This window comes from Magallana gigas, chromosome 6 (genome assembly GCF_963853765.1).
Source record: "Magallana gigas chromosome 6, xbMagGiga1.1, whole genome shotgun sequence".
Lineage (NCBI taxonomy): Eukaryota > Metazoa > Mollusca > Bivalvia > Ostreida > Ostreidae > Magallana > Magallana gigas.
In genome coordinates, this window is record NC_088858.1 from 23,879,999 (window position 1) to 23,906,196 (window position 26,198).

Consider the following 26,198-nt stretch of genomic DNA (forward strand, 5'->3'; position numbering starts at 1 on the left):
TGAGTTTATTTCACCCCTTCCCCTTCAATAAAAATATACTCCATCTTTCCTAATAGCAAGGGGCTCTTAATCAGACCAGAAGCAATTCATCATTGTACAGGTACATGTATCATGATGGTGGCCAGATTTTGGCTGAAGCTAGAAACTTTTAGTGCAAGAAGTATTAATACCAAATAAATAAAAAAGAAGCTTCAGATGTATACACGTATATTCCGGCTTTCTTTAATATATTGTGTCATTTGTTTGGAAACATATTACGGTACTAACGTTAAGTATCTGACCTGCTGTAAAAGACCTGGTAAAATTTTAAAAATACTAACCTAATGCAACAAATGGCGTAGTAAATATAGCCAAGTATCTGTGTGAGGTCGGGGTGATTCGGTAAATGAGTCAGTTGATGCGTGCGAAGTACAGATATTTTCTAGGGTGGTCGATAGCAGCTAAATCTGATTTAATGTGATCTGATGCATGGCGATGCTTCAAATTATCTGTGATCATTTCCACGAAAAAAACAAAAAACTTCTAATCTTGTTAGAATCACCACCAACCCTGTCTTCCCTTTATTGTCAATAGATTTAAGCATTGAATTCCCTCTGCTGCTGCATTTTGATTGCTCAAGAAATAAGCTATGTTGTTCACATCTAAGAAACCCTTAGTCCTTTAAGCAACAACAGCTGAAATACCATACAATGTACATGTATATTCCAAATCTATAATCAAAGAAAACTCAGTAAAAAAATATGATTGGGGGCTACATCCTCAAAGTACATAGTAAATATAAAATTTAAAAAAAAGACCACGATTTTGTACCAAATCAGAGTTGAATTGTGATTTTTATATAAAATGCAGGCGAAGATCTTTCAATTTTTACCGCATGGTTAGCGTGGACTGTACCACATCAGTAAAAAAAAATCAGCTTTCAACTTATATAGGAATAGAATAGCTATACAAGTAAGCTTTTCTCTACAAACGAAACTTATTTTGTGCAAGAGTAAAAAATGGGGAGGGTTTATGACAAAACGGACAAGTCGCTTCTGTTTCAAATTACAAATTTCAAACTACACAATTTTAGTAAATGTAAACTTATCCCGAGACTCCGAATTCGAATCCTTACCTTCATTATCTTTACCAAATCCCCTCTAGATTCGAGCATACAGTATCATCAAATACACATTCATATACTTTTAAGTAAATCATGACGTTCAACGAAACAACAAAACCATACAACTTCGAACAGCCAAAAGTAATTAGTAAATGTTGTTCTAAGGTAAATCAAAAGAAACTGAAGTTCCGGGCTGATCTGGGTCTTAACAGAAGTTCCATTGAACAAAATGGATAAAAACCTTACTCCCGCATTAGCATTCACGTCATCATTTATATTTACATGTAGCTACTCCCATTGTTTTTCACTGAAATTGGAATACCAGTATCCGCAAGTGGTTGCATGAGCCAAGGGTTAATCTCCTGAAATTTTATTTTTGATATTATAATCATACACACAAGTTATCTTATTGCATACATATAAACAGCTTACTACAGGTACATGTAGGTATGTTCCCTATACCAATTGACTCATCTGCCATTTGTCAAACAATTCTTTTTATTCATTTAAATTCAAAACAGAGGAGAGTCTTGCGAAAATCCGAAACAATTAAAACACCCTTCCTCTACTTTGCTTATCATATAGAATGTCCCCAATATACAATGAAAAAGAAATCTTTGGCGGAATGATGAAAGTGGTGAATATGGACAATTAGAAAAGAATTTGAGACGGAAAGATTCGAACTTCAACCTGTTAACTTGAAGAAGTGGAATACTATTCTTGTGAATGGACAATTAGAAAAGAATTTGAGAATAAAAGATTCGAACTTCAACCTGTTAACCTGAAGAAGTGAAATACTATTCTTGTGAATTAACAATTAGAAAACAATTTGAGAAAAAAAGATTCGAACTTCAGCCTGTTGACTTGAAGAAGTGAAATACTATTCTTGACCTCATTACAGACGAAAGTAGCAAGCGAAAGACATAACCTGCCATAATAACGAATTCCTTTGTATTGGAAGACAGTTAAGAACCATAACAAATTTGTCAGGTTTAATTAACATTGGATTTGATCAGAAAACATCAGCTAACAGCTGCTGCCATCAAAACAGTCATTCTCTTCTTATACAACATGGCATATATGATTGCAGGCATCTTCACCACTAATTTTAAAGCAAGTGGTTTATACCCCCCCCCCTTTCTTTTCCCCTTAATTTGAAAAGTTGAATAAGACAATGAAATGAGGCTTCTCTTTTACATTAAGCTACTTTGCACTTGAGTAAATTACAATGAACGCACTGAGAGGGTGACCTAAAGTTAGAAAGCACTAACCCTTTGTTATGAATATCCCTCTTATCGCCTTGCATGGTTACTGTAGTTAGATGCTGCCAAAATGTGGGAGTTTAAAAATGCTGTGTATATACAATTATACATAATTTATTGATAAAAACGTTTTTATCTGTCTACTGAGATTTGTTGCGTTTGCCACTGCTCTCATATTTCTTGTTATTCAATTAACACTATTCCTATTAGCACAACACTACGATACATGTATTCATTCGTCTGAAATATGTATAATAAATAATGATGACTCTAAAGATTTACGTTACTTGGTTACTGCTGCATATTGCACAATAATGGCGATTGTTTGTTTCTGAATATAAGGGGAAAAAATAAAATATTTCCACAGACGCTATTTAAGTACTTTAATCGTAAATTTTATATGGTGATCAAAATTTGATATCTTTTGATGCAGTTACAGTCGTAAAAAAGAGAGAGAGAGAGAGAGAGAGAGAGAGAGAGAGAGAGAGAGAGAGAGAGAGAGAGAGAGAGACTTACCCATTAACCTAGTTCAGTAAAACCAGTAAAGCACAACACGACCAAGGCTCTGACTTACACCGAGAAATAGATGGCCAAAGATCAAGACATATGATTATAGATATAGTGTCTCGCCCGCTACTTTTTTCATTACTGCAAGTCTGTTATTTTGCTGCTGAGGCCGTCGATTACATCTGTGACCAAAATGACTCCACACAGAGTTGACACAAGATCAATTTACAAAAAAAATCTGATGTTTAAAGTCCATCTGCTGCGCTCAGACCGAGTTTACCCCGTCATTCAAAGTAGGTTGAGTGTTCAAATTTCTCCTCATGGATCTCTCACTGTCCGGGGTTTGTCGGAACTCATTTGTCAGAAAGTCGGAGGAAAAAACTTTCATCCGTGGGCCACCAATCCACCTGGGGTTATACTCCTCATAGCACGTGAAAGAAAAAAAAAAGTAACAGGGCTAGAATATAATAAAATCCTCTCCGTCTTTGGTTCAGATTCAGGGAAGCTGCAAACTGATGCAGTAGTGTGTTTTTTGCTGATGGCGTTACAGTCTCGCATGTATGACGTATATTACGTGACACGTATAATTTTAGGTGTGGAAAATATATTTTATAAATAGGAGCATATCGATGTTTAACAAACAAGTAGAGACAACACGACTAAAGAACACTTCGATAAATATAATCTTATTATTTTCTCTGTATCAGGCCGTTATGAACACTGGGTTGGAATTCAATAACTGATTATAATCTCCTTTCCTGATATATTCACTTTTCTTGTATGTATTGATATAAGATACAGAGGGCTGTCAGTTGAAAGATGAGACGTTTTGAGTATGTATTGTTTTCTACAGAAACACAATTTGATGGAAACTGGAGACTTCAGCGCTAATACTTGGCAAACCTCTCGATTCATGTGTATATAATGTCTCCAGGAAAACGCGTTAACAGACTACCGAATTCGACAAACCTTTGCATCATTTGAATGCATATGACACTCAATGCTTTTGCTGGCTGGTTAAAGATTTCTTGATTAGCTTTTGGCAATGGAGACATTTTCCTGAGTATACAATGAAATGATATGAAAGTAATCTTTCAGCAGCATTGTACATGTACTGAATTCGGATCCGGTATCCGATATAAGTAATTATATCTACATGAACCTCTAATAAACTCACTGGTACTGACTGTCGACTATGTAGCTCTTGTAATTAGTTGGATCGAGTTTAATGGAAAAAAAACCGTGAGCTCATTTGTATTCATAGTCCTATATTACAAAAGTCCTTCAGTTGGAGTCCTGTAGGATAATTACATGTAACTTAAGCACTGAATGTTTTTTTTATGTCGTTGGTCCTAAAACACACCAAGCGGTGCAGACAACTTGAATACCGCGCGTTAGTAGTTGAAAGTTATTTCGTTTGTTATCAATGGTTTTAATATCACACCTATACATTGACATGCATCTTACTTGAATAATCATTTGATTTCGTGGTTCGACTTCATATCGAAATGACCAAAAAAAATGTGTTCAACGAATTCTGATGAAACCATATTAGTTCAGCTGATCAGGGTTTCAGGAAAGTTGTTATCGTTACAAATGCAATACTGTATACAGGGAAATATTCGCCCCCATTTTATTTTCGCCCCTTTCGACCTCGTTTTCAGCGGGCGGGAATTTAAGACTGAACAAATACCAATATTCCAAGGTACTTAATTATACAATCGTGTCTGGGCGAATTTAAGATGGGGCGAAACCATTTGCAAGTGTCGAAGTGCGAAAATAACACGGGGCGAAAATAACCCTGTATACAGTAATAGGAACCTTATAACGTTAGATACATGCAGGAAGATTACATAACGGGTCGTAAAAAGGAACAAGAAAAAATTGACGTATGGTTTCAAATGTAGCAAAATTGAAGCGCGTTGCAATAAATTGTTGATAGTTCCAGTTACTGTTGATGATTCGTGATATTTAGCATAGATAAGGTAAGCATAAAATCTTTAACAGTTTGTTTGGGTAACATTGACAACGCATTCTTATGTTGAAAGAAGACGCACCATCATCTCCCAGTTGCTTTTAGTCATAATGAGCTTTTCGGCTGTCGTAAAATGTCGTCGGAGATCAAAAGACACATTGTCGTAAAATCATCTTGAGAAGGAAAGTGAGTTACCCTGAAGAATACGGGGTTTTTTATAACGTTAATTAGGAAGAACATTTTTTCCGGTAGCTTGAAAATATGATATAAATTTTTCCTAATGCAACTAAATTCAAATATTCGAGAGAATCTATAATATTTTTTTTGAATTTTAAGAGAAAATGCTGAAAGATTTGTTTCCGTTTAAAAGATACGAAGGAAGCGAGGCTTGATTTATTGAATTATTATATCAGATTACGGACTCATCATGTTAAATCAATGCAGCATGTTAATGTCAGAAAAAATGCTATATCACAAGGAAGAGTTTTAAAACTCTGAAGTTTCAAAAATAATCATTTTTATATACACGTTCAATATGTCATTTTATGCCATCAATTCCATGACTTCCACAATTTTTTCGCTTATAAAAACAACACTATCAATACAGCCTTGAAAAACTCAAAAAATCATAAATGACGTCTTCTTCTTACCATTTTTTTAATATTTACTATGCATTGGTTATTTAGGGATCGCCGTTTCTTAAAGCAACATGAAAAGCATGCACAAAATGTCGTAAAACTTTCAAATATGGAAGAAGTTATAAGGTCGTCTTTTTCGTCTTCCTATCATTTGGTCTTCTTTGTGATATAGCACACTGATCAATCATAAGATGATTTACGTATTTTTCTCGGTTTATCTGATTGATTAAAAAGGAAATTGCACAGAGTTTTGTTTTGAACATATTTCATTGAATAAATCAAAAGGATTGGAAACAAGTTCTTGCAACTTACAAGTTCTCCTAGAGAGATTTCTAAAAATATTAACAGTGAAATGCTTTCTTATGCACAAGGGATATAATGGTAGAAACCGCTGACTTGAAATTCACGTAATTCATTGACAGGGCTTAATAGTAATATGGTTTTTTTTTCCTGAAATGCCTACAACAGTCATATTTGTATGAACCACAAAGTATTTCATCAAAATGTACGTAACACATTCATAGGGATGTGTCGTACATACATACATGTAGCTGTACAGTACAGAATATTTACCATCCACATCTTGTTTCCGTGTCATTAGCATATTTCATTTTATCAAATAAAATATACAACATGACTACTTTAAGTAGTCATGTTGTATAATTCATTTGATAAAATGAAATATATCGGAAAGGACAGTACGCTTGCATGATATCCGTATTTCCGGTAACAAATTTAGTTATCTAACTTTCCTCTTTTAGCTTGCCAACTATCAGCCTGAATCCTTACTTCCTCAAAAAATACATTTAATTTCATGTTTCAATTGACATATAAAAGCATTGGCCAACCAGCCGTTGCAAATTTAAGTATAAAAAAAATTGTTGCCATCAAAGTCAAATGATGTCTTGCAATTCTTTCTTTTCTTTTCTTTTTTAAATTTAATTATGTTCGTCTGCTTAAAGGTACAAATTATGACGCAACAACACTATCTGCAATCAAAACTTGGTCTGTAACTATACTTTCATTATTTAATTCCCACATTTAATTCCACTTCTACACTATTTAGAAGCCTTGGCGAATTTAAAGATTACATTTGTGGGTGAGAGAAGGAAAGAAAATGGCCGCCGTTCCATCAAATTTTTGTAGGATGGAGATAGTGTCATTTATTCATTGATATGTGTTTACATGTCAAAGAAATCCTAACTCACGGTTATATATACAAGTAATTCGACTGGCATGTAATTTAGTATCATTATATTTAATATATATGCTTTACACACGACTAGTAGAGTTACGGTACTCCACCTTTCTACCGAAGAGTAACGAAACGTTCTTGATATAAGGTACATATGTATAAAATCTACATGAAACTCAACAAAGTGACAAACCTCAAATTTATCAATACGCAATTCGATCGTTTTATCGTAAACTATAATATTAATCAGGGAAATTCCTTATAACAAAGAAAAAAAATGATAAATAAATATATAATGAACAAAAATATCAACCAACCTTTAGGAAGCTTCATGACCTTCATTCATGATCACAGTATCTGTTAAATACTTTAAATTTCGTATATAAATTTACGTCAACAAGATTTTACATTGGATTATAGTTGCATTTCCGCAAGGAAGTAAGTGGCGGGTTCCGCGTTCTGTAGGAGATTTTGTACTCTGTAATTTGGATGTATTTTTGAAGTGATCAAAACGAAATATTTTCTGGTGGTCATATGTACATAAATAACCGATAATGGAAAATTAAGAAGTATAACTGAAGACTTTATGTCTTTTTCTATTCACAAGAAACCAGGGTTGAAAAAAAGCAAGAAAACTCGGAGCGAACGCACTACTCCATGCAGCAGGCGAAAAAAAAAACCCTGCTTCCAATGAAATCAATATTGTTACGAGTAACTTGAAAATTAATAAGATGAACCCAGGCAAACTAATTTGTTGAAGACATGACGAGGATACGGCCACTCTGCCTCGTTGTTTCCGCCACAAGGTTCGCTAAAAGACATTTTGTAATTTTGCATGCTCGGTGAAGCTCAGCTAATAATTTTGCATTATACTTGCTAAACGTAATGGCCGTCGTTTTGGGTACAATGCCGGTATAATGAAACTCCAACAATTCAGTATATGCAAATTGGAAAGATCGGTCATTAGTGGATCTGAGGGTTATGCAATAAGTCAGTGGCTATTAGCTTGGCCAGTGTGTGTAACTATTGATCGGCTGTTTACGTCCGGACATTGTTAATTTGAACAGCTGAAGGAATGTCATGATGTACCATACACTTTTTTGGGAAGCTACAGCTTCCATGTTTATAAAGACTTTTTATAATACTTTGTTCAAATATTTTCAAATCAATAAAAAAGTAATTTCATACTATTATAAGCGATTTTATCATATTGTAAATTTGAAAAGAATTATTTAATTGTCTTAAGTTTTGTTTTTAAAATTTAAACACGGGTTACCTAACCTACCCCCCCCCCCCCCCCCCCCCACAATAACAACTCCTCTTCACTTTCCCCCTAAAAGAATTCCATTTACCCTTAAGCAGTAAAAATCTTAACTAATGGTAAAAAAGAAGTTATTCATAGATTTCGGACAACTAAGTCGCATATGAAATTTAAAAAAAATTCTTTTCTTATATAATCGTTTATTTAAATCTATCGTGTGTAAGAAATGAAGCTGAGATCTCGACATATTCGATAAATATGCCTGCAATATACTACCATCATTTAATACCCTTCACGGAATGACTCTTAATTAATAAAATATATAGTATCAAAGATACAAATAAAATAAGATTATTACGCTTTGATGTACAGTTGAAAATGGGAATTAATTAAGATGAATGATGAGTATGTTGCTGCTGACTTTCATAAAACATAAAGGTATGTTTTCTTTGCCCATTCATCAATCACACGCGTGTTCCAAATTGTTCTATATTCTATATAGTGTTTTATAGTTTGCCATCTAGCATTCATGAACGGTGGTTCAACCCGAAGCCTTGTAGCAGAAATGAAAAGCCCAAGTATATGTTAGAGTTCTTGTATGAAAATAACCATGACATTTATGCGTGCATACAACTCCTCCGAACCATCCTTAACTAAGAGTTATCTTGTTGAATCTTAGCCATTGTTTGTAGCAATTTTTCTTTCCCTTTGAATGTACATAACAACATTAATTTACTCCAGGATATTCTATTTTGAACAAAGACTGCTTATTGTTTTTGTTTCATGGTGTAACAGATGTTAACAAAGTGGTGATATTTTAAATGATCGAAGTTTTATCAACAAATTACATGTACATGTACCATATCAGTGTGGTTTGGGTCTTTTTCCATATACTAATTAAAAGTTTTTACATCATTCATGAAAATTTATCACAGTCACTTTTCACAAATGTACTCACTAAATTGGAGTTAACAATTTTTTTTATTAATTTTGGATATAGTTTAATTCGTCTCAAACTCACCAATTTTGCATTATCTGATACATGTATATATACTTATATATCTTATCTACATGTATACACAAAATGACATCCAAAGAAACACCTACCTTAAAAGCTTGTTTAAGAGTCATTGCCGGTACAGAGTGATAAATAATCGCTGCATCTATATTCATCCAAGACTCAAGAACATACACTGCTTTTTTTTTTACATCACGAGCATGCCAGATAATTAATCCTTGAACCAATTACCAAAATACAGTAAGCGGCATTTCCTGGGGGTCGCTTAAGTGAATGATAAAACGAAGACCCGTGTTTGATCACCTGGAAAAGGTGATTTCCTAGAAATGAAGTCCGATTTTCCTCGGGTCATGCTGCTGTAATTACAATATAGACAACTGCGTACAGTCTCGTACTCTATGTTAAACGTGGCGTTTCTCTAGGTGTTCTTTCACATCAATAAGCGGTGATTGCCGACTCGATCCGATGCGTCGTAATACATTTTAATTGATCTCACTACCTCCTCGCCTTTGAAAAGAAACCAATTTTCTATTTAAATTCAGACAAGTGGATCATCATTTGTTCTAGCTATGAACCAGTCCGCATGATGAACTATAAACTAATACTAAATCCATGCGACAGACTAGAACTTCCAGCGCGCGACTTTGATACATATATGTAGGTTCAGATTCCATTAATCATTATCGAGATTTTGACGACATACCAGTAATTCTCTTCTGAAATATAACCTTTTTTTTCTTGGCAACTTGATATCATTATAACCAGGTGTGTTCATAAACTCAGCAGGGAAGGAGGAAAAGATAATAAACCTGACTTTATTGCCACTTGGATCCTAGAGACGCCATTAACACCAAGTGATGCGCTGATTGTGTGGACCAAAGATGCTGCTGTGGTTGTCTTTCTATGTAAATGCATGTCTTTAATTGCACATTGCTCTGGTGTTTAGTTCTTCAATCAATGACCAGGCTTCTTTATTCGACAGCCCGAGATATCTGTAATATATGCAATGTTTGGTATCCGCAACCTGTTGCTGATATATCTCCAGATTGATTGGACCTTATAATAAGCGAGAGAGAGAGAGAGAGAGAGAGAGAGAGAGAGAGAGAGAGAGAGAGAGAGAGGTTTGGTATTTGTCTATGCAAATCATACTAAACTGATAAATGTAAGTTGGGATTCGGTTGTAAAATCTTCCATTATTGAAAAACCATCAAATGTCTTAATGAAATGCAACGAGAGTGATATGAATATTTATTACAAAATTATCTTTGAATATATTTATTTAACCTATATTTCATGATCTCCCCCCCCCCTCCCAATTATATATAGTATTTCTATCGTAAGAATACTGATGATGCTGTGATGACATGACTATTATAAAGAAAAAGATGATGAGAAAATGGGACGATGAAAATGATGAATAAATTCGTATGAATATTAAAATTTCCAAAAGAAATCAATAAACATTGAAAAATGATGATCATATTGATTATAATGATTGGGGTTACTTTCATTCGTATGATTTTCAGACGACATGAGGAGTGGGGAGGGGAAGGGGGAGGGGAGGGGGTAAAAGGGCAGGCACACGATGCTTACACTGACAATGACGTTGACGATGAAGTGGATGACGATAATGAACGTCTTGTTGAATCCAAAGTTGACTGAATGACGGAATACAAAAAAGAAAACAAAACAAATAATTGATTTGTTCTTTTTTTTCTTTTCGTTTTTTTTTGGGGGGGGGGGGGTGAAGACAAGGAAGACAGATTTACCATTTGATTGCAAAGATCACTCTTAATATTTATCTAAATCATCTCTTTCCAAAACGGAAATTTCTATTCCGGCAAATGTATGCTGAAGCTTTAAGCATATAGATACAATTTTTTTTAAATGTCACTTGCATATATTTTACTGATACATGTAGCATAAATTTCAATACCATGAGATGACGCATTTTACACCCAGGGCTATACATAGTATTCTCTTTAGTTAAAAATGGACAGACGTTAGTATTGATGAAGATTATGCACATATATAAATATGCCTTTCTGTTCTCAAGAGGAAAACTACATGCATAATTATGCTGTAATGTTCATCTACATGTCTGCATGTTAACTCGCTGAAAATTTTGAAGTGTGTCACTCTGAGCATGCTACTTAGTGGATGTATTAGAGCATCGTTGATACAAGATGTATTATTAATGTGGTTTGTTCGTTGCCAGAAATGTCAATAAAATTAATTAATGAGCATGAACGGTCAATCCGATACAACCGTTTATGTCCATGCACACAATGTTTAAGTGGTCGATTCAGCTACTCGTGAAAAACAACTATGAAACAGTACAGTGGCTTGTTTGGGCACGTTAAGGAGGACCACTTTTAGGCATCTAGCAATAATTACTGTTTCAAATGTGGATCATGAACTGCATGCTGAATAAACAGAGATTTATCTTTTTTGGCGGGTAATTTTTATCGATCAACGAGAAATTCTGTTCATCGTGGATTTTTCTATCAGCACGCTTTAATACATGTATACACATGTGCTGTTTAAAGCACTCTGTATTATTACTGTACATGTATAATATATAGATGTACATACAGTATATTTATTATATGAGTGGATATTCTAACTTTGCATATGTACGTACATGTACATGTATTTCTATAGCTTCCTCCACTATATTGAAGAAAACACCAACAGTCTCCAATCATTAAAACATGACTTCTTCCTTAATTAATTCCTTTCGTTAATCTATCACGGGTGCTTTCATCTTCTAAATTAGAAAGGAATTAATTATTTCAGCAAATTTAAGTAAGCTTGGATTTTTTTCCCCATTTCATACTGATTGATTAACAGGTGTATTGATTCAGAAGACATCTTCTATCATATCCCTTCTCCTTATAAAAGTGATAGTTTCGTTGTTTTCATTAAAATTCAATTCTTAATTTTTGAAATCCGCATTTTTGATTTAGAATATGAGTGTTATAATATCATTTTTAAATCAGTTTCATTTGAGAGTATCGTAAACACGTCAAAAAAGGGAAAATTATTTAGCTAGTTAAAGCGCTTTAGAGCTCTATTCGTATATATGTTTAATATCAATCATCTAAAAACTTAAAGCCCCCTGTTCTAAAATGAAGTTTTTCCAAACAAATTACAAAAAATGCAGTGAAGTATTCTCACACTGCTGTCGATTCTTATGAGATATGCATTATCTAAAATCACTACCACCAACCAAAAGTTCATACATAAACAATAGTAAAAAAAAATTGTATGAATTATGTACAGTGAAATTAAACTGAAAATGAACTGAAAATGAATTGTAAATACATCAACATGTCACAGATTTCAAACAGCTGTCCCTTTGCTTCTTATTTTTTTCTGCAAACCCATATTAATTGATTTACCCCCCCCCCTTTCACCCTCCCACCACGTGTTTTTACTGTAGTACATGTATGATTTTCAATACTTACACGTTTACAAATTGACATTAAAATAGTCGGGTTCGGACACAAGCTAATTACAACGGGTTTGACATTCATGAAAAGAGATGGCGAGCGGCGGGAGCGATGTCGACGTCGAGAATCAAAATTTAGCTGCAGTTTGTTCCATTTGCTTGAGAAATTTCAGTACACCACGGTATTTACCATGTTCCCACACCTTTTGCCACGACTGTTTATCGGAGCACATAAAGTTGTCATGCGATGAAAACGATTCATCATTAGGATTTCTTTGTCCATTATGTCGTGTGTTTATCCCTGAACCGAGCGGGTTTGGCGAATGCCCGCCAAATGCATGGGTTGAACTTTTTCCAGAAAACAAGTTTATGTCAAACGTTGTATTAAAGTACGGTGATTTAACCGGTGTCTTATGTGGCCCCTGTAACGTAGACAATGTGGAAACGGAGGGAAGTTACTGGTGTCGAGATTGTACCGAGGCTTTGTGCAAGGACTGTTTCAAATTCCACAAGAGATTCCAGGCATTGCGAGGCCATGAAATCACCACTCTTCGGGATGCATCGGCAACTTTACCTCCATCTCATATTGATATGGATATGTGCAGAAAACATGGTAACAGAAAAATGGAGGTATTTTGCGAGAACCACCAAGCTCTTTGTTGCATTCTCTGTTTAAGTTTTCAACATCGAGCTTGTAAAACTGTCAATCTGATTGAAAAGATCTCTAAGAAGTGTAAAAAGGAAAATTCACACCCCCTAGAAGCTGAAATTGCAAAACTATGCAAGAGACTAGATGAAACTATTATGGCTGAAAAATCCAACATTGCGAACATCGAGGAACTGACGGAGAGGTATGAAGGAGACATAAGGAAAGCTAAAGCGGACATGGTCACTTTGTTAGATAAGCTTGAAGAAAAACATTTAAATGAACTGACTAAGCTGTCTAAACAGGCTAAAGAAAAACTGGAGAAGTCTATCAAGTCTTTCGAAAATCGTGTATCATACCTGAAGCATTGGAAGAATCTTTTGCAACAAAGAAAAGAGGGACAACATACCCAAACAGAATTTGCTTTAGTCTTTTTGAAACTGAAAGAAATTCTTGTGGACATGAGAAGAATGAAAATAACCAAAACGAGCTTTTTGCTGCAAGGAGACATGTGCAAATTATTTAAAAAGATGACAACTTTAAATGCCTATTTTGATGTCAATCTGACAGAGGATACAACTGAAATAATGGCCGATATCAATCTTAAAAAGGCCAAGTTAAAACTATTTAAAAAGATTACTATTCCACGCAGTGATACTGCCACTGGAATTTTTCTGACGGAGGAACTGATGCTTTTTGCAGACAGGAAACAGCAAAGGTGTATTGTATGTGATGAAGATGGGTCAATTATACAAGAGGTCAAACTTCCGGGCACTCCGTGGCAAATGTGCATGGATTCCACAGGGAAAATCCTTGTGACAATTCCACGAAAAAAGACAATTCAAGTCCTGCACTTCGAGAATTTGACTTTAACTCAGGGAGAGGAGATAAAGCTTAGAAACCGGTGTAGAGGAATAGCTGCATACGACGACACCATCATTGTTGCCACAAGACAGTCTTTGGTGTATTACAACACAAGCTTTGATTTTCTGACAGACAACCCACTGGATTTATCATATAACACAGATGAAGTTGCTGTTGACAAGAATGGTAATGTAATATTTTGCAGTAATCCAGTGAACCATGGGCATTCAACAGTCACAAAGCTAGATCAGGATGAAGAATTGGTGTTCACTCATTCATCGCAAAACTCGAGCTATTTTAACAGTGTGTCTGTCGATCAAGGGGGAAATGTCTATGTGGTGGACAGTGGCAATGAAAGCATTGTTTTCCTCTCTGAGAAAGGAACAGTGATTAGAACTCTGGAAGAATTGAAGGACCCGGTGTGGGTGACCTGCCTCAGAGATGGATTTAAATTCTGTGTTGGTGAGGCAGGCGGAAATGTGAAATTTTATGAATTTATCGGAAGTGTTTAAATCCTGAATATCTTCTATTGAAGATATATGCAGTTTCAGTTCTCGAGTTAATCGAGCATTCTGTGAGTGTTCATAAAAATTGACATTTTGATTGCATTGTTATGTCCCTATATTTGTTCAAATTAAAATTTGATAAAAATTTAAACGATGTTATATTGATGTACCTGAAAAGTCTGAAATATGTTCAGATCTGATCGAGAGTAGTAATTTCAGACACCCCCACCCCCCTGTTAAATTCATGGAATTAAATTCAGTACTATATGTGTATTACCAAAAATTCAGTCATTTATAATAAAATTAACATTTAATGTGTGCGTGAAAAATGAGATATGAAATCAAAATAAACGTTCAGCCAAATTTTTTTTTACCGTACTTTAAATTAAATGGATATTTTCTTTTTTCAAATAATAGTTTATTATTAACTTTATAACTTAAAAAATCATGTCTTAAATTTTAAGGAAGATCTGCTGGTTAATTTTGTTGACCACCCAGCCTACTTAATGATTTAACCTTGCTTGCCCAATTTCATATCTGCTAATTAATTTCCAGTTAAAATTTCACATTTGGGGATGTAAAGCCAAAGGGGATTTAAAAAGTTAAAGGGTACCGAGATAATTTTGGGTAAAGAGAGGTAACTCCTACTCTATTGTGAACTACATGTATATGGCAAATGTACATTGTGCATGTGTTTTCTTCAATCTGATTAAAATCAGATCCTCGATGCCCCCATTTAATGATATGTCGCTCATTAAACGGGAGCATCGAGGATCTGATTTTATTCAGATTGGTGATTTCTTACAAGGCTAAGTGAAATATCAACAAGTAATGTATGTGTTTTAAAACATGACTTTTAAGTAGAACTATGCATTTCTTTTTAAAAATATAGTTAAAGGATATTTTTATGACATCATAATTGATTTGATGACAATTTATCCGTTCTTTTCGGCTATAAAGGAATTTTAAATATGTAGAAAATGAAACAGTTTCTTGACATTCTTAATCCAATCCTGAAAAAAGTAATCCCAATACCTAAGTTTAATTTGACATCATTTTAAAGAAGAGGCCAAGAGCTTGTTTGATGTCGTTTTTGAAGAGACGGTAGGCATTCTAGATATATTCCATTAATTAAAATTAGTCAAAACTCTAAGATTTCTTACTTATTTTTATCACATTTCTTAGAAAAATTACATTACAAAAAATGATTTTTCATTGTTTTTAACAAAAATTTGAGCCCCAGTACACCCTGTAAAACAAAACTATTGAAATGGATTGAACAGCAGGCATAATGCCTATTTATGTTCTCTCCTGTAGTCAAGGTATAATATGAGTAATTATATAATTTTATATAAGATATTATACAAATATTGACTGAGGTTGAGGGCAACATTGATTATATTAGCCCCCGAGGGACGAAATATTGCCCGACGCGAAGCGGAGGGCAATATTTTCGTTCCAAGGGGGCTAAATTAATCAATGTTGCCCGAAAACACAGTCAACATTTGTTTTGTTATATGAAAAAACAAACCAAAATTTAAGAAAGTAATTGAAAACAGATCACGGTAATTTTTTCAGCTCAACATAGAATTCACGAATTCAATTTTGCGCAAAGTTCATTTCCAAAATATCCTCGACATCAATTGATCAGATGTGATATTCCACCGCCCGTAAGAATTAAGTTACAGATGTTCTACCTGATTTTACTTCAAAGTAACTCGCAAATCTTTATTTCCGTTATGATATCAAACCGTCTCATTGCATGCGCGTCCGTTGTTTGCTTGCTTTGACTGATTGCCTGTTATGACGTCACCTTGTTTTGGAGTCGCGAAGAGTTATTTACGTCACCGTTTACGAATCAATAAATCAGAATCGATTAATTGAAAAAGAGGAAATATTCTCTAGATATTATTCCTAGCCGGTCAATATTAAAAAAATATTGACCGGTCAATATTTTCGGACGAGCTTATATTACAATTATTGACTATTCGTCTATGTAGAGTTATATAGTGAGAATATACTACTGAATATAGCAAATATACATATATATTGCAACTGAATTTTGTATAATAGATTAATTTTATAAATAGCATTGGAAGGAGGTACAGTGCAAAAAAAATAAACAAAACAAATAGCTTATGATAGGAAAATGAAAATTAAAAAAAATTAGAAAAATGATGATAATTGCTAAGGTTGAAAATAAAAAATGTAGTGTAGAGAAAAAATGAGAAAGAAAAGAAAAAACATGTAATAATAACAAAACAAAAATTGATAACAGAGTAAAAAATAATGGAAAGTATGGGGGGAGGGGGAGGGCGGGGGGGGGGGGAACAAATAAGCAATGAAAAGAAGGAAAGTAAATGATACTTTGAATATCAGTAGATCTTTAGGCTTGTAGTGATGAAAGTAGTATTCAGAGGCGGATCCAGCAATTTGGAAAAGGGGGGAGGGGTTCCAATTGATGAACATCAATGCGTACAAAAATCATTATTTGTCAATAAACAAGGCCTTTTGAACGTTCTCCGTGCGTAAATTTAATAAACAGTTATTTCGTCAATATCTATTTCATATCATTTTAATATTAGAGTGCACTGCATTTATTAAGCGTTTTGGTTTAGGTAACTAAAGGAAGATTTGCATTATTTCTAGCTTTTTTTTGGTAATTTTTTTATGTTTTTGATGTGTAAATTCTGAACTATTTATCGATTTTAATTTCTATCGATTGCCTTCTTAAAGAAAGGTCTAAATGATAGGATATGACAAAAATGGGGATAGTTTATCTGCTGAATAGATGGTACGTGTGTAATGCAATTGTACAAGCAATATAGTAGTCCCAGGGAACTTAATTGATGTGACCTTTGTAATCACCCGGCACTAGTACAGATGCGATCATATTCAGGAAAGTTTTGAAAAGTTCTGGATTTTCATAATGGTTTACATATAAACCCCTTACACGGTATTTTTGAAACATAATATCCGATTCTCGGAAACAAAACAAAAAAGGCTTTCTTTTGTGTTTCATGTGGGTATGAAGGTATCTACCATTCCAGAAAAATAGCATAACCCGCATAAGCGGGCTTAATTTTCTCTGTATTTTTCTTTTTTTTTTCGTATGAAACGTAGTAACTTTTTTGTTATAATTACTTACATGTAAGTCATTTGAAAGCAGCTTTTAAAAGTAAAACGAATGTGTGTACTCGTATTTGAACGCCGTTTTACTCGATGGCTTATCAGTTCAAACTGTATGTTTTCTCATCGAAGTGAACACCGGATGCTAAAGGGGAGTACTTTTTTCGATAAAAAAAAATAGTTAGGATTTTTCATATCTGAAATGTAAACTATGGTACGTTGTGAGAAAATCTTTAGATAAGCAATTCTAAAAGCATTTACTTAAAATAATTACAGTATTTATATTATAAATGGAAAAAATTGCCTTTAAATATGCATTAGAAGTTTTCAAAAAAAAAATTCATATGTCCCAGAGAAAAGAGGGGGGGGGGGGTTCCGACGGTTTGTTCCCGTTTTGCACACATTTGAAAATTAGGTATCGAAAAAATGTGTGCAAAACGGGAATTTGACCAGGTGAGATAATTGCTTAATTGCTATAGTCTATATCACAGCTCCTGTAAGGGCAATTGACAATGAAATAAATAAAACATATCTACTCGCAATTGATATTTACATTTGTTTTATGTTACAATATAACTTGCATAGAAGCACATTTACATAATAATTGACATCCATGTTCTGGAATTTAATTTTAAACATCGATTTGGTCATCAACAATTTCATGAATTTCTTTAAACAAAAAAGATTATTGCAAAAATGTTGTGTATGTAGTGCTTTTATTTATCTTCCTGCCTTTAGGAAGTACACTTACACGCTACAAGTTTGAAGAGAAAATATCATATATTAGTATTTATTTATTGCTTTTGCTTACATAAATGGAGGAAATGTGTCTAGTGAAAACGCTGCTAATTATTTTTCATTTATGCTGTGGCTTGAATAATCGAAGAGAATACTATTAGACAAATTATTGTATGACGATATGATGATAAATAGGCAATTTTATATGCTTCAAAAACTGAAAATATTTTTTCACAAAACCTATCAAATGTAGAACTAATTCATACATTTTCAACCTTCTTCAGTTTGAGGTATATCGAATCAATATTTAAATTATTATTTTTGTCGGAATTTATTGAGCTGCTGATTTGAAAATTGACCCGCAATATACTAAAGCGGTGATGTCGATCATAAGATCTACTGTCAAGGCTGCTACTTCGAAGATTGAAATATTTTGTGATAAAGGTCTGTTTCTTTTCATAAAAATCTTTCTGTTGATACCAAACAACCAATTATAAACACGCGATTTACATATTTTGCATCTACAATGTAAGTTGTAAAAAGAGACAAGGACTACCCCATATGACTGTCCGTGTAGTTTTCCCCTTTATCATATAATTATCCACTGAATCAGCTTCCAATTGGCCCGGGACCAGCAATTTTTCCTCAATTCATCGAGTTTTATATTTAAAGTAAATGGGCAAAAATGTAAAAATCAAATCATCTAATCCTTATTTTTCTTATCAGTGAGCGGAAATTTAAGACTAAAAATATTAATTTGATCTTTATTTTATCAAATGAAAAAAAATTGTGATAGTTATTAGTCTAAAACACAACAAAATATCTATATTCTTCTTGTTTCATGGAGCTGATGAATGAATGATAAAACACAAGTAAAAATCCAGGTAAAATCTTTGACTGAAAGCAGACTATAATTGCTATCACAACACAATTCACACCTATTGTTCTATACCCAATTATCAAATGTGTGCAAAACGGGAACACACCGGTTCCGACCCCCCGGAACCCCCCCCCCCCCCTCTGGATCCGCCAATGGTATTTAGTCATTGATGCACAGTTGCCTGCCATGTGCGCGGATCTAGGGGAAGGGGGGAGGGGGTTCGGACCTGAAAAATGTAAATTATTTTACATAGTAAAATAAGAGAAAATATGCACTAGAACTCGTACCCCCGGCAAACTTAAACCCCCCCCCCCTCCCCCACAAAAAAAAATGTTCTGCATCCGCGCATGCCCTTACGATGTAGTTATAATTATGTCAATCGCAGCTTATCGGGCCTTTCCGTCAAGCTGGGAAAAACACATCGAGGTGTTTTTCCAAGCTCTGCCGGAAAGGCCCGAGAAGTTGCGATTGGTAACATGTAGTTAAATCCTTCTCCGTGCAATGAGGGCAAATGTGCTCGTGCAATGACACCCCTGCGAATGTGTTCGGAATGTTTTCTTTATCGTTGCTACATGTTAATGTGTAATAAATCCAAAGGTGCTCAAATAAAAGTTCACGAGACTTCACCGAGATTTGTTCAGTTCCTGTGAAATTTCGAGTGGAAATATAAGTGTTCGGATAATATTCTCAAAATACGTTAGTACTGGTCGATTTTTATATCATATCCTACTTTGAATTATGTTAAAATATCAACATCTTTTATGTATGTCTTATTTCACCACCCAGCGGTTTTTTAAATTAAACGATGACATTCAGAACAGAGTTATCGTTCGTGTTCAACCACGTGTAGAGTGGTTGATAATATAAACATTGGGTTGCTTAATAAAATCATAGCCATGTTTGATGCTTGTGGTGTGCAATACCATGTTTTTGAAAAAAATAATGGGTGTATGTTTTGCATAAAAACTTTGAATATCGAGCCATTTTCAAGGAACATTCTGCATAAAATAGTACAGTCTGTTTCACTATTGATGATGTTACTAGGTCAGGCCTCATACATAGTCAGCGCATGTTTGTCTATTGTTCTCCGTTTAAAAGTAGTTGTATATTTGCATCATCAAAGTTATGTCAAAAGTAGATTAATAGACAAACATGCGCTCATGGTTTAAATGAGAAAAAAAACCTGCTTCTTCTTACTTTCGCTTTCCCCGTTGTAACCAAGGGTTGATGCATGTTAAGTATTATAATTCAACTCGTGATTTCTCATCTCAAGTAACTTTGTGATTACAAAATTCTATCACGTGACTGTAAGAAAGCATGTTATGTACTAACTTCAAATATATTCGAAAAATGTGCAAACTTAATCGATGAAATTTTAATTTCACTCTCCTTGTGCACCCAGATTCCTGCTGAATCTACATCTTAGGGATCCACTTTCTTTTATTTCAGAATATGTTGATTTTTGCGGTCATACGATATTACAGTTTCAACGTTGTCCTAGAAATGAACCGTTAGGATTTTTATTGATAAAGCTAGCAAAAAAAAGGCCCAGGGACCTCTTTACTCACCATTAGCATTACAGTATCAAAATATCTTGACAACTAAGTACGTACAGTAGATCTTGCTCAAATACTTTTAAAAAATCTGCCGATTTTTATCCATATATTTTTTTGGTAGATATCGAGCCCCTTTTGTTGTTTACCTGTAAGAAGATTTTTCTCTATTCCTATATAACCTTCCCCTTTATGGCCCCACTTTTCTCTAGGGAATTACGGTTTGATCAAATTTTAATCTGCACAACCTGTGCTTTCACACAAGTTACTGCTTTTCGGACTTAAAAACTTTCCCAGAATATTATTAAAGATTTTCTCTATATATTCCTATATAGAAATTTATCCCCCATTGTGGCCCCGCCCTACCCCAAGGGACCATGATTTTAACAAACTTGAATCTACACTATCTAAGGATGCTTCCAATCCAATTAAGCTCTTCTTGCCGTATAGTTTTTGAGACGAATATTTTTAAAGATTTTCTCTATATGTTCCTATGTAGGAATTCATCCCCCATTGAGGCCCCGCACAACGCGGGGAACCACGATTTGAACAAATTCGAATCGACACTGTCTGAGGATGCTTCAACACAAGTTTAAGCTTTTCTGGCCTAATAGTTTTTAAGAAGAAGATTTTTATAGATTTTTTTTCTATATATTCCCATGTAAAACTTAACTCCTCCCATTATGGCCCCATCGTACCCCCGGGGACCATGATTTGAACAAACTTGAATCTACACTATCTAAGGATGCCTCAACACAAGTTTATTACGCTTTTCTGGCCGAATAGTTTTTTAAAAGAAGATTTTTAAAGATTTTCTCTATACACTCTTATGTAAAAATCCATCCCCCCATTGTGGCCCCACCCTACCCCCTGGGGACCATGATTTGAACAAACTTGAATCAAAACTACCTGAGGATGCTTCCATGCAAGTAACAGTTTTTCTGGCCAAATAGGTTTTGAGAAGATGATTTTTGAAAAATGCCAACAAATTTTCAATACATTCATGTAATTCTAAAGAATAAAGAATTTCTTTTTAAGAAAGTGTGGCTCTTCATTTGAACAAACTTGAATATTCTCCACCCAGTTGTGCTTTGTGCCAAGTTTGGTTGAAATCTACCCAGTGGTTCTAGAGAAGAAGGTGAAAATGTGAAAAGTTTACAACAACGACAACGCCAATGACGACAGACAACGGACAATTTTGGACCAGAAAAGCTCACTTGAACTTTCAGCTACCGTCAAGACCACCACTGTGAGTATAAAGTATGTTAGTATCGCGTTTATTACTGTAACTCTGCTTTACTAATTAAGCATTAATTTAAAGAAAATCAGGAACACCTTTATAAATAGAAATGCAATACAAAAATATCGGATATGTATTATACAATTATATATTTTTCCCTTGGTGCAGGGAACAGCTCAGTATGATCTATTGCCCGAGGCCAACGGCCGAGGGCAATAGATCATACTGAGCTGTTCCCTGCACCAAGGGAAAAAAATTCTGGTCTATTGACTGTTCAAGCATTAAATAACTGTTTTATTACCTAATTCCTTTTTTAGTTTTCGGGGTTTACAATTCGCATATTGCAGATGGTTTTCGTGCCATTATGCAATATACTCAGATTTTTTTTATTTTTTCATCTTTTACATGCACAAAACCTGTTGCATGCATTACAACATCTCAATTTGATATTAGTTTACACAAAGAAGGGGGAGTCTTCAACCCATTAAATTTTAAATAGTCTTTTTCCTTATATAAAGCTTTATAACCGTTGATTATTTGATACTCCATTTTGATAACATTGAATTTGGTTTCACCAAGTACTAAAAACAGCGTCTATGTAAAGGAATAAACATTCCCTGAGAACTATCGAAAGGATGTAAAATTAACATACCCGCGTTCTGAAAAACGTTGCCGGTCCAATAAATCGCAGTCTATTGACCGGCGGTCCAATTGATCGAAGTCTATTGACCGGCGGTCTAATAGATCGGAGTCTATTGACCGGCAGTTCAAAATAGACGCAAATATTTAATTTGTAATCAAACAGCAAAATCCCTTTGATTAGTAATAAAGAATAATACATAACCTTTTCCATATCACTGCCGGTATCGGCCCGAGACTCCAATAGCAGCCCGAGGACCGAATGCCCGAGGGATGATATTGGTCGAGGGCTGATGCAGGATGTAATATGAAAAAGGGGTGTCTATTATTTTATTTAATACAAACTTTGTAATAAAATTAAAAACAAAAACATCGACTTACACAACTTAATTTTAAATATTATTTGAAAGTAGTCTGTACACGTATTGTAGCTACAGAACCAGAATTTCTTCCGGCTTTAAAAGTGAACTGCTCTAAAACATTTGCTAGCTTTTTTAAGTTTTCAACTGCGCTAAAAAATTTCGACTGTAACAAATGTTTTATGTTTTAGTCTGTAAACCATGCTCAAGTGCCGAAACTGTATCAACCCCGGATTTGTGATGTCAGCTGTATTACAATGTAATAAAATCAAGTTGTTCTGACAAATTGATATTTTTTGTTTTATTATCAAGTTTGTAATGAATAAATTAATAAATACTCTTTTTTCACATCACAGCCATATGAAACTGCTAACAGGAACGACAACTCTCAGCCCCTCATTTAGTACTTTCGTTTAAAATTCTTTATAAAGAAAATCTGCCATCATGGCGACAGTCGGTGACGAAGAAAGCAGTTTGACTACCGATGAAATGTTGTGTTCTATTTGCTTAGAACAATATAAATTACCCGTAAGTTTACCGTGCTCCCACTCTTTCTGTATGACTTGTCTGTCTACACACATTATAACATCTTGTGTAAACTGTGACCCGCCCCTTGGATTTCCATGTCCTCTGTGTCGCAAATTCATTCCCGCACCTGGTAAAATTAAGGAACATTCTGTTGATCAGTGGGCAAAACTGTTTCCAGAGAACAAACTCCTTGCTTCCATTACGACTGGCACAAACTCGATTTATTGCAAATCATGCCAAGAAGATGACCAAGAATCGAAAGCAAGTAGTTGGTGCAATGATTGCTCCGAGGTACTGTGTGACGATTGTGTGAAATGTCACAAAAAAGTTCGCCTTACCCGAAATCATGTTGTAGTTGCTATTACCGAGTGCTCTGCGAGTTTCCATCAATCTTTATCTCTGGATAAATGCGAGACACATGTAGGTCGAAAACTGGAGCTAATGTGTAAAGAGCATCTCTTCCCATGTTGCTCTGCTTGTGTAACTAAAGAACATGATGGGTGTAAAACGTTTTGTCAGTTGGAGGACGTTGATGCAAATATCGTAGGGCTTCACAATGTTAAAAATCTGCAAGCTAAGGTGGAAATTATGTGTTCAAATCTTGAACAAATTATCACAGATGAAAAAAACAATATGAACTGCCTCGATGATGCATCCGATAAATTTACCAAAGAATTGTTGGAAATAACCACATCTATCATAGCCACTATCAAAAAGCTGGAGGAAAAACACTTAGATGAAATTGCTAAATTAATCAAAGAATCTAAATCGAAACTTGAAAATTCGGTACAATCATTAGGGCAAAGACTTAACTATCTTCAGTATTTGAAGAATGTGTCAAACGAGACAGTTCTTAAAACAAACGAGGTCTTATCTTACCCCAAAATGAAGCATATTTACGAAAGCATGAAAAATTTGGATTATTCAAAGTTAGAAATCTCCATTCAAACTGAAATACTCGACAGCGTTCAGAAGCTAACAAGTTTGTCATGCCTTGCAAAGACGACCTCGCGTGAGCATCTTAATCAATTTGCATTTCATCTGAGAAGACTTGATTTAAAATACGCCGATATGATCAAAATTTCAGAATTTAAAATTGAAAACTGCGTTCTCTTTGATGGTGAGTTTTTAAATCATGATAAATTGTTACTGACAGACCGTAAAAATAAAAGATGCGTGCTGTGTAACACTGATGGAGTAGTTCTACAGGAAATATCTTTACCGGAGAGCCCGTGGGGAATGTGTATCCACGGGGAAAATGAAGTCCTCGTAACACTACCTGGTGGCAAGAAAATCGTAGTACTTGATGCCAAATCACTTGAAATAAAACAATCAGTGCCTATTGACTGTTGCTGCTTTGGAATATCAACGTCTGGAAACACCGCAGTGTTTGGTGCACGCAGCTCCGTCGTAATGTTTGATAACTTTCTCCATGAAAAAAATCACAAAACAATGGTAACAGAGACAGGGATTACTGATGATGTAGCTCTGGATAGAGATGGAAATGTGATTTATAGCAATTATTCTGAAAACACTGTCAAAAAACTGGACAAAAATGGAAAGATCTTATTCAAGTACAGCCATAAAGAATTAACGAAGCCATATGGATTAACAGTAGACGGACATGGAAATATATTTGTAAATGGATTTAGAAGCAATAATATCCACATTCTTTCAAATGATGGCGAAAATTTAAGAATCGTAAAAGGAGTTGAGAGTCTTCGATGTATAAAATTCTTACGTGGAACTTACCGATTTTTAGTTGGTGAAGACGGTGGTCGCGTTAAAGTTATCGAACTTCAGGAAAATTAGATATTAAAAATCGATCACTATCTATGTAATTAGAGCAACCAATCGATACAAAGCTCCGCAAATAGTACATTCAGTGACGGTGTAAAATATATGTACATACACGAACAACAGATTTTGTTTAATATCTGTTCGTATGAACGACTGGTACTAATAAGGCAACAAAATCATTAATTTAGAATATTGTGATTTCTGCTATAAAAATTAAATCGGAAAAAATCTTTTGTATAATCACTGGTCTTCTATTTGTATACATCATTCAAAAGTTAAAAGAAAATTTGTATATGTAGTTGTATTTCAATTGTATTGATGTAAAAATAAAAAAAGGTTGTTCTGGTACATATATATCAAAGTTTTCTCTTCGTTGTCAATAAAAACTTTTCCTTATATTCTCTTCGTTGTCAATAAAAACTTTTCCTTATAATCTGTACATGTATTTAATGACAAGAGGCCATAGGCCTTAACGGTCACCTGAGTAGCATATAACCCAAACGCAAACTTGTCGAGGAGTCTCATATATTCATTTAATTGGGTTTCATTCTGGAGTAGAAAAATTATTAATTTGTAATGACGACCACCTCCCTGCCTGAAATCTTTCAAAAAGAACTATGAAACCTAAAATGTTGGCAAAAACTTAAAGATCTGTCTACAAAATCATGAATTCAGTTTTCCTTTCAGGTGTGTTGGAGTAAAGAAGATAATTTTTAAACATTACATGCAATAACACCTATACACATCCATTTTGACCCTGCCCTAGAGTCAAAACCCATACTCCAGGGGACATAAAATTTAAAATTTTAGAAGAGGACTTCCTGGTAAACATAATAATGAAGTCAGTTTTTCATACAGATGTGTGAGAATAGAGAAGAAGATTTAAAGACATTATATGTATTTA

General features: G+C 34.4%; 3 protein-coding genes across 7 annotated transcripts in view; 2 read left to right on the forward strand and 1 right to left on the reverse strand.

Annotated features, from left to right (window-relative positions):
• The window catches only part of LOC105319791 (small conductance calcium-activated potassium channel protein 2), a 64,154-nt gene extending 54,722 nt beyond the window's left edge, over positions 1-9,432 (reverse strand). For 2 of the 5 annotated variants that reach the window (XM_034469702.2, XM_066086746.1), the window contains exon 1: positions 6,997-7,100. The gene's annotated coding sequence lies outside the window, so the exon portion shown is untranslated. Of the gene's footprint in view, positions 1-2,880; positions 3,268-6,996; positions 7,101-9,047 lie in introns of those variants that run through there. The other 3 variants (XM_066086741.1, XM_034469707.2, XM_066086742.1) reach the window with 3 other exon arrangements.
• Positions 9,433-12,490: 3,058 nt separating this feature from the next.
• LOC117689255 (E3 ubiquitin-protein ligase Midline-1) lies at positions 12,491-14,579 on the forward strand. Its single transcript, XM_034469708.2, has one exon. The coding sequence runs from the start codon at positions 12,506-12,508 to the stop codon at positions 14,432-14,434; it is 1,929 nt and encodes a 642-aa protein (XP_034325599.2). The 5' UTR covers positions 12,491-12,505; the 3' UTR covers positions 14,435-14,579.
• An 8,785-nt stretch (positions 14,580-23,364) lies between these two features.
• On the forward strand, positions 23,365-25,306 carry LOC136276351 (E3 ubiquitin-protein ligase TRIM56-like). The gene is made up of 2 exons (XM_066088222.1): positions 23,365-24,476; positions 24,651-25,306. Exons 1-2 carry the CDS (start codon positions 23,411-23,413, stop codon positions 25,304-25,306), a joined length of 1,722 nt encoding a protein of 573 aa, XP_065944294.1. The 5' UTR covers positions 23,365-23,410.
• The last annotated feature ends 892 nt before the right edge of the window (positions 25,307-26,198 follow it).

Coding starts and splice junctions, on each gene's coding strand:
- LOC117689255 (XM_034469708.2), top strand. CDS start 12,506: ATGGCGAGCGGCGGGAGCGATGTCGACGTCGAGAATCAAAATTTAGCT.
- LOC136276351 (XM_066088222.1), top strand. CDS start 23,411: ATGGCGACAGTCGGTGACGAAGAAAGCAGTTTGACTACCGATGAAATG. Junction 24,477..24,650: donor CAGCGTTCAGAAGCTAACAA/GTTTGTCATGCC, acceptor TGTTACTGACAG/ACCGTAAAAATAAAAGATGC.